Source organism: Rhinolophus sinicus, linkage group LG04 (assembly GCF_036562045.2).
Source record: "Rhinolophus sinicus isolate RSC01 linkage group LG04, ASM3656204v1, whole genome shotgun sequence".
NCBI classification, from domain to species: domain Eukaryota; kingdom Metazoa; phylum Chordata; class Mammalia; order Chiroptera; family Rhinolophidae; genus Rhinolophus; species Rhinolophus sinicus.
This window is the reverse complement of record NC_133754.1, coordinates 100386926-100400684: the sequence shown is the minus strand read 5'-3', so window position 1 is coordinate 100400684 and position 13759 is coordinate 100386926. Positions and strand designations below refer to the sequence as shown.

Here is a 13759-nt window from a genome sequence, read left to right as displayed (position 1 = left end):
ACAGCCACTTTGGAAACAGTTTGGGAAACGTTTTGACATTATTAAGAAGTTAAACACACAGGCATTCCACAACTAGATGTTTACCAAGAGACACGAAAGCAAATGGCCTTATCAAGACATGTACAAATGTGCACAGCAGCTTTATTTATAATAGCCAAATCCTCCAGATAACCCCCCACCCCACCCCCAAAGTGCACCAAAAGGTAATGGACCTCAAAATAATCATGCTGAGTAATAAAAGCAGCCAGAGAAAAGTAGAGTACATAGTGTGGGATTCCTTTTTTATAAAACTTTAGATTATGCAAAGTAACCTACAGTGACAGGTAGGGTTGGGGTGGGGTACAGGGGATCAGGCGGGTAGGGTTACAAAGGGCACGAGAACACTTTGGGGATGAGAGTGTATGTGCTATCTCAATGGTGCTGATGGTTTCACAGGGGTACACCTATGTCAACACTTATCAAACTGCATGCTTTCAATATGCAGAGTTTAATATTTGTTACCACACCACAATAAAGACATTTCAAAACTACAGCACCGCAAACCTTCCTGTGTTATGCTTTTCTTGGTATAAATACTTCAGTCTTTTTCCTTTCAACCTTTTAGTATTCTTATGCTGTAGGGATGTACTTTGTAAGCAGTCTAAAGCTAGATTTTGCAACATATGATATCCACTTAATAAACACTTGTTGGCTGTTCAGTAAATAAATCCAGTCTGGTAATCTAAATCTTTGATTTGGTCTAGAGAATTTCATTCATGTTGGGATTTTGGAGTTCATTTCTAATATCTTATTCTTTCCATTTCTTCCATCCGTCCCCGCCCTCCCTCCCTTCTTCCTCTGTTTACCTCTCTCCTTTTTTCTTTTTTCTCTTTCCCCTTTCTGCCTTCATTTACACTGATTGAATGTTTTTACCCCTCATTCCAACTTTTCCCCCCTCTACTCTTTCAGAACTATATACTCTATTTTATTGGCTATACTAGCAATTTTTAACATATATATTTTAAAGTCTAAAATCACACAAGACCTTTCCTCTCTTCCCCTAGAATATAAGGACCTTACTCATGGTGGCTTATTTCCTTGTGTGTGTGTAATAACTTCACTTTTACTCTCCAAAGTGGACACAGCACGTTAAAAGGAATTTTCAGACCACAGGAGTAGCATGGAATCCAGCTCGCAAACTGCCGCAGGTTCTCAGATGTGGGGTGCAGAATTCCTAAGGGGGGCTTGTTCCCCTCTGCACGTTCTCTGGGAGCCAAAGCTGCAACAGTCCAGGACCCTACTGCTCCGTGAGCTTTCTTTTTCTTCCCAGTTCATCCAGGAGGGTATTTCCCTCCACAAGGTTCAGATTTATGCAGGGTCCTCCGATTTGATTTGCCACCCTGTTTAGGCACCCGCCTTTGTCTCCTGACCCTCTCGTGTGTGGTTTGGCTTATTTCCTATACTTTTAACTAACCAGAAATGTTAATGTTTTCTATCCTCCAAGCTTTCTGGTTAACAGTGGAGTGACTAAGAATGCAGTTTTGGGATTCAGAGTGTTTGGGGTTTAAACAAAGAGTCTACCACTTATTTCCTGTGGTTTTTGGCAAATTAATGACAATCTGTGTATCTGATTTCCTCACATGTGAAGGGAGGGGCAGTGATAGCACCTGGCTCGCAGTTTATTGAGGGCATTCAATAAATTAATACAGTTAAGGAGCTTAAGACAGGGTCTGGTAGGAAATCAAACACACACAGTAGGAAATCAAACAGGAGCTGTTATTATTGTTACGATTTTTTTTTTTTTTTAAGGAGGGTGCAGCTCACAGTGGCCCAGATGGGGATTTAACCAGCAACCTTGGTGTTATCAGCACCACTCTCTGACCAGCTGAGCTAACCAGCCACCCCCCTTATTGCTACTATTTTTATGCTTAAAGGAAATGTTCTGAGGTAATAGTGCATTCTAGTCTACAAAGGGGTTAATGTCTTACGATATGACAATTTTCAACTTTCAAGTGATGCTATATAGTATATTCATATCTGAATGTAAAAAAATGGTTGCTTCATTGACAAAATAACAAGTATTTCATATCTATTGCTCTGTTTTCTTTCCTTTTAGAAAATATTACCTCTTGAGGTTAGATTTTCCAAGTCTATTTTTCAATTACAAAGTATTGCTACATGCTGTTGGAACAGCAGACACTCCTACACAGAGAAGATTCTAGCACTTCAATGTAGCAAGATAATATTTTGTTTTTTAAGATAAAATGATGCCAACAGCTAGTTCATTTCGTCTAGAGTCAGAAACACCAGTACGTCAGGCCCTGTAACAATAATACGTGTCACATGGGCTGGCACTGCTCCATGAATGACATTTGAATAAATGAATTTCAAGTTCAAGTTGTCTCCCCTAATAGCACAGATCACATTTCTTCAATACCTGGTGAATGAAGCTTGGTGGTTGAGGCCGGGGTTCTCTTAGGGGACGACACAGCAGGCTTGTTAGAATCTTGATCTTTTTGTGCTTCTTTCTTTGTTCCTATATATAGTTTCAGAAGAGAAAAAGAAAGAGAGAAAGCTAGTTACAATTGAAACAGTAACACAAGGTGTTTGTAGAAAGGGAGGTTTAACAAAAGGCAAACAGAACAAAATATTTGGATGATTTGTTGCTATGGTCACCACCCCCGTGCTTCAGGAGTGACTCGTGTTTACAGCAGAAGGAATTTAGTTGTCGCAGGTCAGGGGAACAAGCACATTGCTGTCTCTGATTTGAGGAAAAACACCCCTGTCTCTGGAGGTCACTCCCTCCCAATGACCCCAATGAACCATCTGTGGATTAAAATTGTCCTGTCCTTTGCCACCAACTCCTTCCGTCTGCCTGCCTCTCAGTGCACAAACTAATTTTCAGAAGACAGAGATGGAAGCTGCCGTGGAACATAACGACTACTGATGTCAGCATCACGGAGGGCCAAGCCGGGGATGTGGTCGGCCTCTACTTAATCTGCAGGCAGCTGGTCCCGAGGCGACCTATGGAGCCTGAGCCCTTCAGCTCTCTGGGCTGCAGCTGAGCCTTCATGGAACCAGAGCTGGCCCCAGCAGAACGGGATAAACAGTGGAGAACAGCAGGTGGATGCTCCTCACACTCTGTCCAGGGGCCCGTGGGACACAGTGGCATTTCTCCCTTGTGTGCTGGGCACGGACAGTCGTCTTCACATCACCTGTGTCAAAAAGTCATGGAACAATGGGTGGAAGACCGGAGAAATAACGCAGACTTGGATGGACCTAGCCCTGCCTCCACTTCAGCCGTTCATTATGTCATTTCAGAAACAAACTTGGGTGATGGTTCCTTAGATTCAGAATGTGAAGCCCCCAAAACCTTGCAATCTCACCCCTCTTCCGGAGGGAACCGCTGATAGCAATTTGGCATTGATGCTTCCAGACTTTTTCCCTAGGTGATAAATATATCTACATATATACAAATACAGCTATTAATTAACAGAATAGATTACACACTGCAATTTTTTTTAATTACCCATACTTTTTAAAAAGCTCTTTTTTTCATATCAATGTACTTATAGATCTACAGTAAACATTCTTCTACTTATTTCTTTGCACACATGTACGAGTATCTTTATAGGACAAATGCGTGGAAGAGCTTTTGCTGAATTAAGAGTCTGCTCATTTGCAATATTACTAGCTACAGTAGCTCAACTGTCCTTCCAAAAGAGCTACTGACTTGCACTCTGAACAAAAGGTGTGTGAGAGCAACTCTTTCCACACCCCTCACGCCTTACTGACATAGAAGACTCCACCATTTTTATTTTTGCCAGACACTTTTGAGGCTTTTCATATTGGTCATGTGCATTTCTTTGTTTGAAAATTGCCTAATTAAATCCTCTGCCCATTTTTCTTATTGATGTGTAAGAACTTTTCATTTATTCTGGGTATTAATCCTTTGCCTGCTACACAAATTATACTTTCCAATCTTTCACTTTTAAAACTTACTTATAATATCTTTCATTGTACTGTAGTTTTATGCAGTTTTAATGTGTTCCCATACGTTAATTTTCCACTTGCAGCTTTAAAAGCACAATTATAGGACGTCTGTCTGTATGTAAGTGTATGTGTGTGGGTGTCTACACGACTGGAGGAGGGATTTCCTACTTCCAGAGTTTGGGAAAGAGGTGGGTGTTTGAATCCCACCTCCTTCTCTGTTGTTCTCCTCGGCCTGATTGAGCTGCCTCTTCCCTCCGGCCATCACACCTTCCTCATCCCCTCCCATCCCTCCACCTGCCTTCTGCTCTTCCATCACAGACCTGTCTTCATCCCCTCTGTTTTTCTGCCTGTGGATAAGCTGTCTTAGTCTGGTTGATTTAAATCTTTTAAGGCCTGAATTTTCTGTTTCATCCTTTCATCTCTGCCCCCTTCCCTGTTTTCCCTCCTTCTGTCATTATGCTCCATGGGATTCGGTTAAGTACACTGTCTTGCACGTTTCCGTAAGTGGCGCCCGCCACCGTCACTCACTGTGCTCCGGAGTTATCTTGGCTTGTTTCTTTGCCCCGCCCCCATTCCGCCCACCAGCAAAGCTCGTTGGAGCTCCTCTGAGATGATCCCCCAGGGGTGACCATTTTCCGCGCCTCCACTGCCTCTGCAGAGCCCGTCACCAGCACCCCTTCCACCTCCTATGGCTCCCACCTGGTTCGCTGCCCTGCTCCACCCCCTCTACAGCTCACCCTCCCACACCAGCAGCTGAACGACATAAAATCTAAGTCAGAGCAAGTCATCCCCAATTTCAGGACCCTCATCACCTCCCAAGATGCTCAGAGTGAAAGGTCAACTCCTTACCTCACAATAAGGCCCTAGAGACCAGCACTCTCTGACAGAAATATACTATGAGCCACCTAGCCATTTTAAATTACCTAGTAGCAACAGTTAAAAAGTACAAAGTACAGTGAAATTCAATGTAATAGTATATTTTATTTAACCCTCACATTCAATATCACTGGCCACCTTTCAAGAGCTCAGTAGCTGCTCAGGGGCCGGTGGCCACCGCTGTGTGCAGCACAGCTCAGATGACCTGGTCCCCTGGCGATTTCCCGGACACACTGTGATGGTTAAGCTTATGTGTCAACTTGACCGGGCTCTGGACTGCCCAGACATCTGGCCAAACGTTATTCTGGATGTAGCTGTGTTCTGGGTATTTCTGGGTGAGATTAACATTTGAATTACGGACTGAGTAAAGCACAGGGCCCTCCCTAATGCGGGGGGTGGGGGTGGGGGCTCGTACAATCTTTCCAAGGCTCCAGTAAGAAGGACCTTCACAGCCTGCTCAGTGGGGCTGGGACATCAGTCTTCTGCTGCCCTCGGGCTAAAACATACACCATTGGCTGCCCTGGGTCTCCACCTGGCTGGCTGCAGACCTGGGGATATCTCAGCCTCCATAATTATACATGTGTATGACATACATATACTATACTATATACAGAGGGTGCCAAAAAAATGTATACATATTTTAAGAAAGGAAAACTTTTAAAATTGTAATACTCAGTATATATTGATAACAAAAGATGAATACAAGTCACGTTTGATTTCTGTAATGACAAGAGGTTATCAAAGTGGTTACCATCAGTATCCAGACACTTCTGATTACGGTGAACTACTGCTTGAACAATGCTGACCAAAGTGTCCATGTGTATACAATTTTTTGGCCCCCGGTATATCCTGTCCATTCTGTTCCTCTGAAGAATCCTGCCTCACACACACACTGACATCACTCTGCCACCTGCTCACACCCTCCCAGCCACACTGCCAGCCTTACTGGCATTTAGACATGCCATGCTTCTTCCCATGCTGGGCCCTTTAGCTTGAGTTCCTTCTGCACAGAATATGCTTCCCCTGGACCTTGAGTGTGGCTCACTCATCCATTCCTTCAGGTTTCTGCACAAATGATGAATCTTCAGAATAGCCGTGCCTGGGTCTCTGGCTGAAGTAGTCCTCCTGTCACCTGCCACTGCCCTTTCATTCTTCCTCACAGCATTCAGCACCCCCCACCCCAATACATTATATGCTCACCTTTCTGTTTATTATCTACCTTCCCACTAGAACATAAACTTCAACCGGTGGGCCACACCTCCCCCTGCACAAGGTGGTCGTTTAGTTGATGCCCTCCTGTCCGCCCCCCCCACACACACTGGGCTCCTTTCGCGACAGGTCCTATCCAGGCATTTAGGGCTTACCAAAGGCTGGGACTTGGGCTTCTGGAAGCCCAGCCAGCACTCCATCCCACTGAAGCACACCCACCCTTCAGAGTCTGGGCTATGGCTAATCTTGTTCTCTTGTTCCTTCCCTCTGCTTTGATTTGTAGGTATCAACAAACATGGAGAGGCACTGATGCTCCTGGGAGCTGGAGGAAAACGGGAAAGGCCAAAAGTCTGCACTTAACACAATACTTTAAAGGAAAACTAAATATTTATGCAGAGCTTCAAAATTTTCCATCCAGCCTTCATGGAGTGCAATTTGACAAGTTCTAGCAAAACCTGAAATATTGATAGGCTTGAACTGGCAATTCCACCTCTGAAACCTCTCTCTCTGGAACAATTGCACAAGTGTGAATAGATGTATGTCCAAAGATGCTTCACACATTATTCACAATAAGAAAGAAGTGTAAACCAGAATGCACATTGGGGAACGGTGAAATAAGTCAGGGTACAGCCACAGTCCAGAGCACTAGGCACCCCTTAAAAAGAATGAGGTGCCTCTGTATTGTACCAGCGTGGAGAGCTGTCCACGCTAAGTAACAAGTGAGGAGTTGAACAGCATGCATGGTGTTCTCCATTGTTACAACACAAAATGTTATCTGTACTATCGTGTAAATATGCAAAAACATCTGAAGCATAGGTGCCACGTTTTTCATACTGGTTACTTCAGCAGTAGGGTTGAAGGATTTTATTTTTTATTTTAATATGCTTCTGCAATTTTCCCGTGTTTTAGGATGATCGTACATTCTTTTTATAGTAAGAAATAAATAATAAAAGGAGAGAAACCAAAATGAAAATAATTTGTCTAATCCATGAAAAGGCAAGGAGAGAAGCCAGCCTAGTGCAACCAATTCTGCAAAAATTACTTTGATGAAAAGTTCATGATCCCCCATCCCCCAGGAGCATAGCACTGCCTGGAAGGTTCCTGTGTGGTGCTGGGAATTTTTGACAGCACAGACGATTATGGCAATTAACCATGCTTTTCAGTTCTTTTTGCAGCTTTCTTGTGATCTAGACTCAGCCCAAATGGTTTTTAAGGGTACCATCAGCTTCCATTTAACGCTAGGGCCTCTGTGCAGCCAGAAGGGCCAGTGTGGTTTGGGTTTCATGGTTTTCCTCCTGCCCTCTGGCCACTCTCCCTCAGACTCCCTGGCTGCTGCTTCCTCCTTACCCTACATCTGGGTACAGTGGTCCCAGGATGCTGCCTTGGCTTTCTCCCATCCACTCTTTGGGATGCGTTTGTCTACTCAGCACGCTTGTACACTGAGGTGCAGACACTGACTATAAAATCTGTTATCTCCAACCCAGATGGGCCCAGACATCTGTCCTGAGATCCACACCTGTTTGTGGCTGCCAATGAGACATTACCACTTACGTACTAGACGACCAGGTCATCGTGTCCCAAATGGAACTAATTATCTTCCTCTGAAATCCGCTCCTCTTCCTATATGTCCTTTCTTGGTCACTCATTCCCTAGTCCCTGAAACCAGACGCCAGAGGGTCCTTTTCTTTCTCCTCCCACATTGAGTCAGTCATTGAGTCTTCCTGATTCTGCCTCTGGAGTAGCCCCTGAATCGGCCTTTTAACCATCCTCACTTTTTACCTTAGCTCAGTCCCATCATTTCTTGCTGGGACAACTAGAAACATCTCCCAAGTCATTTCTTTGCCTTGTGTCGGACCTTCCTCATATTTACCTAACTCACTTAACTCATCCTCCGTATCACGTAATCCTTAACCAGATCACATGATTTTCCTTTGAAAAGCCTTTCCATAGCTTTCCAGGGTCTTCCGTAGGAAGTCCCCGCTCTGTGGCGTGGGATAAGCCACCTCCAGGATCTCCCTTCCTCGGCCACTTGCCGCCGCTGTGACAGCACAGTGCACAGCGGATCCTGTGTGTCCGCCCGTCCTGCGCCCTTAGGCTGGAGCGCTCAGTCTCTGCCTCGTCTGTTTGGCCCTCTCCTGAGCTTCCTCAACTGCAGCTCATTTCTCTTCTCTGAAGTTTCTGGATTAGCTTCCTGTTGCCACTGGAACAAATTACCACGAACTTAGTGGCTTTAAACAACACAAATGTATTCTCTTACAATTCTGGGGGTCAGAAGCATGATATCAGCCTCACTCGGTGAAGTGAATGTGTGGGCAGGTCTGGTTCCTTCTGGAGGTTCCAGAGGAGAAGCTGTTTCCTAGCTTTTTCAGCTTCCAGGATTCCTTGGCTTGCGGCCCCTTCCTCCATCTTCAAAGCACATCATTCCAGCTTCTGCTTCTGTTCTCCCACGTCCTTCTCCTCAAACTCTTCTCACCTTCTTCTTATAAGGACCCTTGTAATTACACTGGGTCTACCCAGATAATTCAGGATAATCTCCCCATCTTAAGACATATAATTTAATCACATCTGCAAAGTCCCTTTGGCCATGTAAGATAACATTCATAGGTTCCAGGAATTAGGGAATGGATGCATGGGGGTCGGGGGTGGGGGTGGGGTGGAGAGGGAGAGGGCTATTATTCAATCTATCACACCATCTCTAACTGATTGAATGAGGAAAACCTTTTTACTCACCAAAAAGGCACTAATTGCTTGGCCTATATTAATCCCGAGTCCCTGTCACTTATTTATGCAACTTTTCCTAATTTCCCAACTCCTTTCAAACAGCACTCTCTCCTTAGACCCCACTGAGTTGCCCTGATTTCTTCCCACAGTGCAGACTGTATGCCTCTAGTGGGTGTCTCTTGTTTGGCCTGACCAGCTTCTTTTAATAGCACCTGTGCTGGTCTTTGGTGAACCAACCCTTTCCTCCACTTGGTCCAAGTGGTTGGGTGGGGCTGACACATCTGGATCTGCAGGTGGGCTTTATGATCCAGGTGCACCAATCAGAGCTCTGCTAGGGGTGGGCATTGTGACCCAGGCCCACCAATCAGAGCTCTGCTGGGAGTGGGCATTGTGACCCAGGCCCCTTGTCATGCGGGAGACCCTGCTAGATGTGCCATCTTTCAGGCCGGGCGGCCTGCGGGGTCTCTACTCCCACTCCCCGCATAAGAACGCAGGACATGGCGAGGCCAAAAAGGAACACCCACGGAGCCATAAGTAGGGGAGTCATATCACTATAGTCTCTCTGGTGGCTGGGCCCACCGGACGCGCGACCTGCTGTCAGCCTTTCCGCCAACCGACCAATGACTCCCCTCCACTCCCCTCGACTCTGTTCTCTACTGTCTTCCGCTCTCCTCGGCTCTGCTCGGTAGCCGCAGCAGTTATACTAGCGGCCAATCGGCTAACCGGCCACAGCCGACGGCCATCTACTACCCGAGCCAGCACCCCTTCCACGTGAGGCCGAGAGCCTGTAAATTACTTTCTGGGGCTCTGTCCCCACACTCCACCCCTACAGGGTCTCACCTCACAATCTACGCGACAAGCGACTTCCGCGAGGGTCCCTGTGCCGTATTAGCCTACTGACACCTACGGACGAAAAGAAACGGTAGTCTTCGGAACCAACAATGGCAAATCCCTTCCATCTGGGAGGATACATGCTAGCTTTTTGTTCTGGGAAAGGAGGGTCGCTGCCACTGGCACCTTTCCCAGTTTGTGGTACCAGACCTTTATGGCAGTGCTTGGGGTCCCTGGCATAGTTTCAACATGTAACAGAACAGGGAACCCCATAATAGGCCATAGTGAGAGCACATAGTTTCCTCGTAAAATCATCCTGGTATTGGGACCTCTGTATACTACAGTCACTTGCGGTGGCCACTCAGCCACCACTCCTGGTGTCAATTGCAAATCATGAGTCAAACCTGCCCCCCATGGGGCTATCAGGCCCAACCACCGACAGTGGGGGCTTTTGACCTGCCAGGGCCAAGTCCACTACATAGTGATATGTCCCCAGGCAGACAGTCAGACGATCCATTAAATCATGAATTGAAGGCACTGCAGCGTGCAAGGGTGGCATCACCTTATTTAACTCCCTATAGTCCACAGTCATTCGCCAGGTCCCATCTGTCTTCTTGACAGGCCATACTGGGCAGTTAAAGGGACTGTGCGTTGGCCTCACTATATGTGCCTTCTCCAATTCCAATATTGTATGACCAATCTCCTTCTGTCCTCCTGGCAGGCGGTACTGTCGCACTGTAACCACGCTCCAGGGCTGTGGAATACTTGAGGAGGGTGGTGAGCATGCCCGCGTGTCACCGCTTTCACCACCCGGATCCGGAGACGGAACTCTCCTACCGACGTCTGTAAGCTGAGGCCATGTAGCACATCCACCCCTAGAATATACTCCGGAACGGGGGAGACATAAACCTTGTAGGTACGAGGAGGAAGCCTTCCTATACCTAGTGGTAAGGAAACAGCTTTCACAGTCACAGTTTTTCCCCCGTAGCCATCAATGCAGATTGCTGGTCCAGGGAACAGTTCTGGATTCCCATAAACGAGACTGCAGTCGGCGCCAGTGTCAACTAGAGCCAAAACCCTCTGCACATTAGAAGGGGACCAATGTATGGACAGTTCCACGTGGGGCCTCCGGTCCCTGCTCGTCCCCTCTGACCGGGTACCTTGGCCCCACCCCTAATCAAGCTGAAAGGAGTCGGCCTCAAGCGGCTGCATGAAGTCCTGAAGGGACACGGGTGACGCTTTGCCAGACTCCTCCTTTATGCTTCTCCGGAATTGTTGTTCTGGACGCAACTGTTTCCAAAGTTCAAGCAGGAGTGCATTGGGTTGTCGGTCTATTTTCTTCCTATCGACCCCTGCTGCCACGAGATCAAGGCACATCTGTGCTTGTGTTACTCTCTGAGGCCCGCGACCTCACCCCTTTACCTTTGGTTTGGGCTTCCAGGTCTCAACTGTGTGGACCTCCTGTCTTAACTTCCTTCGCCTCTGGCCTTCAACATCCCCTAGGGTGGCCATGGCAGTTGTAACTTCATGGATCCGTCACCCTACATACGGTGTAAGAATAGCAACCAAGGATCCAAAAGCACTCGCAGGTGCAGTATCCAAAACCAGATCTCTCCTGCTGGCAGTAAAAAGCTCGTCATCTGGGCCCTGCATGTTGAGGTTAAAAATAGCATGTCTCATACCCATTTCACGGATTATTTGCGTAAGTTCTGTATATGACTGCCATTGACTCACCGTGTCTGGCAGCTCGCCAGCCTGTCCCCATACAGTGCGTACTGCAGCAGTGAGCCACGCCATTAGAGAATGGTTGCCCTGGTTGTTGGCCAACCTATGGCAGTTCTGTAACCTTTGTCGCAGGGACGGATGCACTGTCACGAAGGCTAGCTTTTCCATCTCGCCTGGGGAGCAGAGAATGCTATCTGCTCCCTCATCCCATAAACGTAATAGCCAAGCCGAGACTGGCTCTCCAGGGCGCTGTCTGTACCGCCTCCCCAGCTCCTGCAACTCAGTGGGAGTGTATGGGGTGTAGGTTGTGAACTCAGTCACAGCTGGGTTGCCGGCAGCAACGCCCCCGGGGCCCAAAGGTTGCTCACGTTTTACCCTTTGCTTCAAGATTGGCCAGGCTTGGGGGTTGGGAGCTACTTTGTCTCCACTTGCTTCCTCCGCCTCTGCCTCAGAGTCTCCACCTTGGGGCCCCTGTTCTAACAGGCGGACCCGGGCTTCCAGCGCTTCCAACCGGGACACCTGGTCCGGCACCCGGGCCACTTCATTAAGCGCATTTTCTGAGTTGAGACTCAAGGCCGTGAGGAACATCCAGCCCACGCGGCCGGCTGTAGCCTTCTCCTCCTCCGGCAACCGCTCAGCCAGAGCCTGCAGGGCCCTCTCCACGCTGGCCGGAGAGCCGTCCATGTCCTCCCACCCCTCCTTGGGGGTCCAACTCCTGAGAACAGTGGCCACGGGGCACCACACACTGTGTGGGGGCCACACGTCCTCCTGCCCAGAGTCAGACGCCATTCCTACCTGGTCGGAATCTTGCTCACCGTGCCAGGTGTCTGAGTGGGTGGAGGCCTCCTTGTAAGATGTCCGCAACCCTCGGATCCTAAGGCCACAGCAGATCAACAAAAGGAGGACAACGCCTTCTATGGCCAAGAAGGTGGTGTGCCAGCTGGAGGCTTGAGTCTCCCGGGCAGACTGTGCCTCCCGTTCCCGGTGTCGCTCCTCATGGGCCTCCCGAAGCTGGGCTCTCACACGCACAAACCGCTCCACCATGCTTCGGTAGGTGTTGGCCGGCGCTGTACTCTGCTTACGAAGCTGAGCTTTTATACGTGTAAACTGCTCCAGTACATTCCGGAGTGTTTCAGCCGACACCATACCCTGCTCGCTGCGCCATTTGTCGTGTGGGAGACACTGCTTGCTGCGCCATTTGTTGCGCCATTTGTCGGGCGGGGTGGCCTGCGGGGTCTCTGCTCCCGCTCCCCACACAAGAACGCAGGATATGGTGAGGCCAAAAAGGAACACCCACGGAGCCATAGGTAGGGGAGTCATACCACTATGGTCTCACTGGAGTCTGGGCCCACGGACGCGCGACCTGCCGTCCGCCTTTCCGCCAACTGACCGACGACTCTCCTCCACTCCCCTCGACTCTGTTCCTCCACTCTCTTCTGCTCTCCTCGGCTCTCCTCGGCAGTCCTCAGCAATCCTCGGCAGTCCTCGGCTCTCCTCCGTAGCCGCAGCAGTTATACCAGCGGCTAATCGGCTAACCGGCCACAGCCGATGGCCAATCAGCCACAGCTGACGGCCATCCACTACCTGAGCCAGCACCCCTCCACGTGAGGCCGAGAGCCTGTAAACTACTTTCTGGGGCTCTGTCCCCACACCCCTCCAGTCAGAGCTCTGCTGGGGGTGGGCATTGTGACCCAGGCCCCTCCAGTCAGAGCTCTGCTGGGGGTGGGCATTGTGACCCAGGCCCCTCCAGTCAGATCTCTGCTGGGGGTGGGCATTGCGACTCAGACCCTCCAGTCAGAGCTCTGTTGGGGGTGGGCATTGCGACTCAGACCCTCCAGTCAGAGCTCTGCTGGGGGTGGGCATTGCGACTCAGACCCTCCAGTCAGAGCTCTGTTGGGGGTGGGCATTGTGACCCAGGCCCCTCCAGTCAGAGCTCTGCTGGGGGTGGGCATTGTGACCCAGGCCCCTCCAGTCAGAGCTCTGCTGGGGGTGGGCATTGCGACCAGGACCTACTCAATCAGAGCTCTGCTGGGGGTGGGCATTGCGACCAGGACCTACTCAATCAGAGCTCTGCTGGGGGTGGGCATTGCGACCAGGACCTACTCAATCAGAGCTCCACCATATTCCTGGTTTGAGAATGAGAACAAGATCCCAGCTGGTATAAGGACAGCCCTACCTTGAGAATTTTGCTGGAATTACTGGAAGATAATTGTTTTTGTGATAGATGACTAACCTGATGGAGTGTAAGTTTGAATCGCTGTTGATCATGTTTGTCTCCACTTAGGGAGAGCCTTTCTGAAGAAGAAGCCCAGAGAAGGAAAAGGAGGGCCAGGAGATGGAAAAACATTCATGATGATGCTGTTTACATACCACTTGGTTTCAACCATACCTCACGCTGGCATCATCCCCTGAACTTTTCAGTATG

General features: G+C 48.7%; 1 protein-coding gene across 3 annotated transcripts in view; it reads right to left on the bottom strand.

The window, feature by feature from the left end:
- Positions 1 to 13759, bottom strand: part of MTUS2 (microtubule associated scaffold protein 2) — a 526534-nt gene that overhangs the window by 132066 nt on the left and 380709 nt on the right. For all 3 annotated transcript variants that reach the window (XM_074330067.1, XM_074330069.1, XM_074330068.1), the window contains one exon: positions 2417 to 2515. In XM_074330067.1, coding sequence (XP_074186168.1) covers positions 2417 to 2515 — 99 coding nt within the window. The remainder of the gene's footprint in view (positions 1 to 2416; positions 2516 to 13759) is intronic.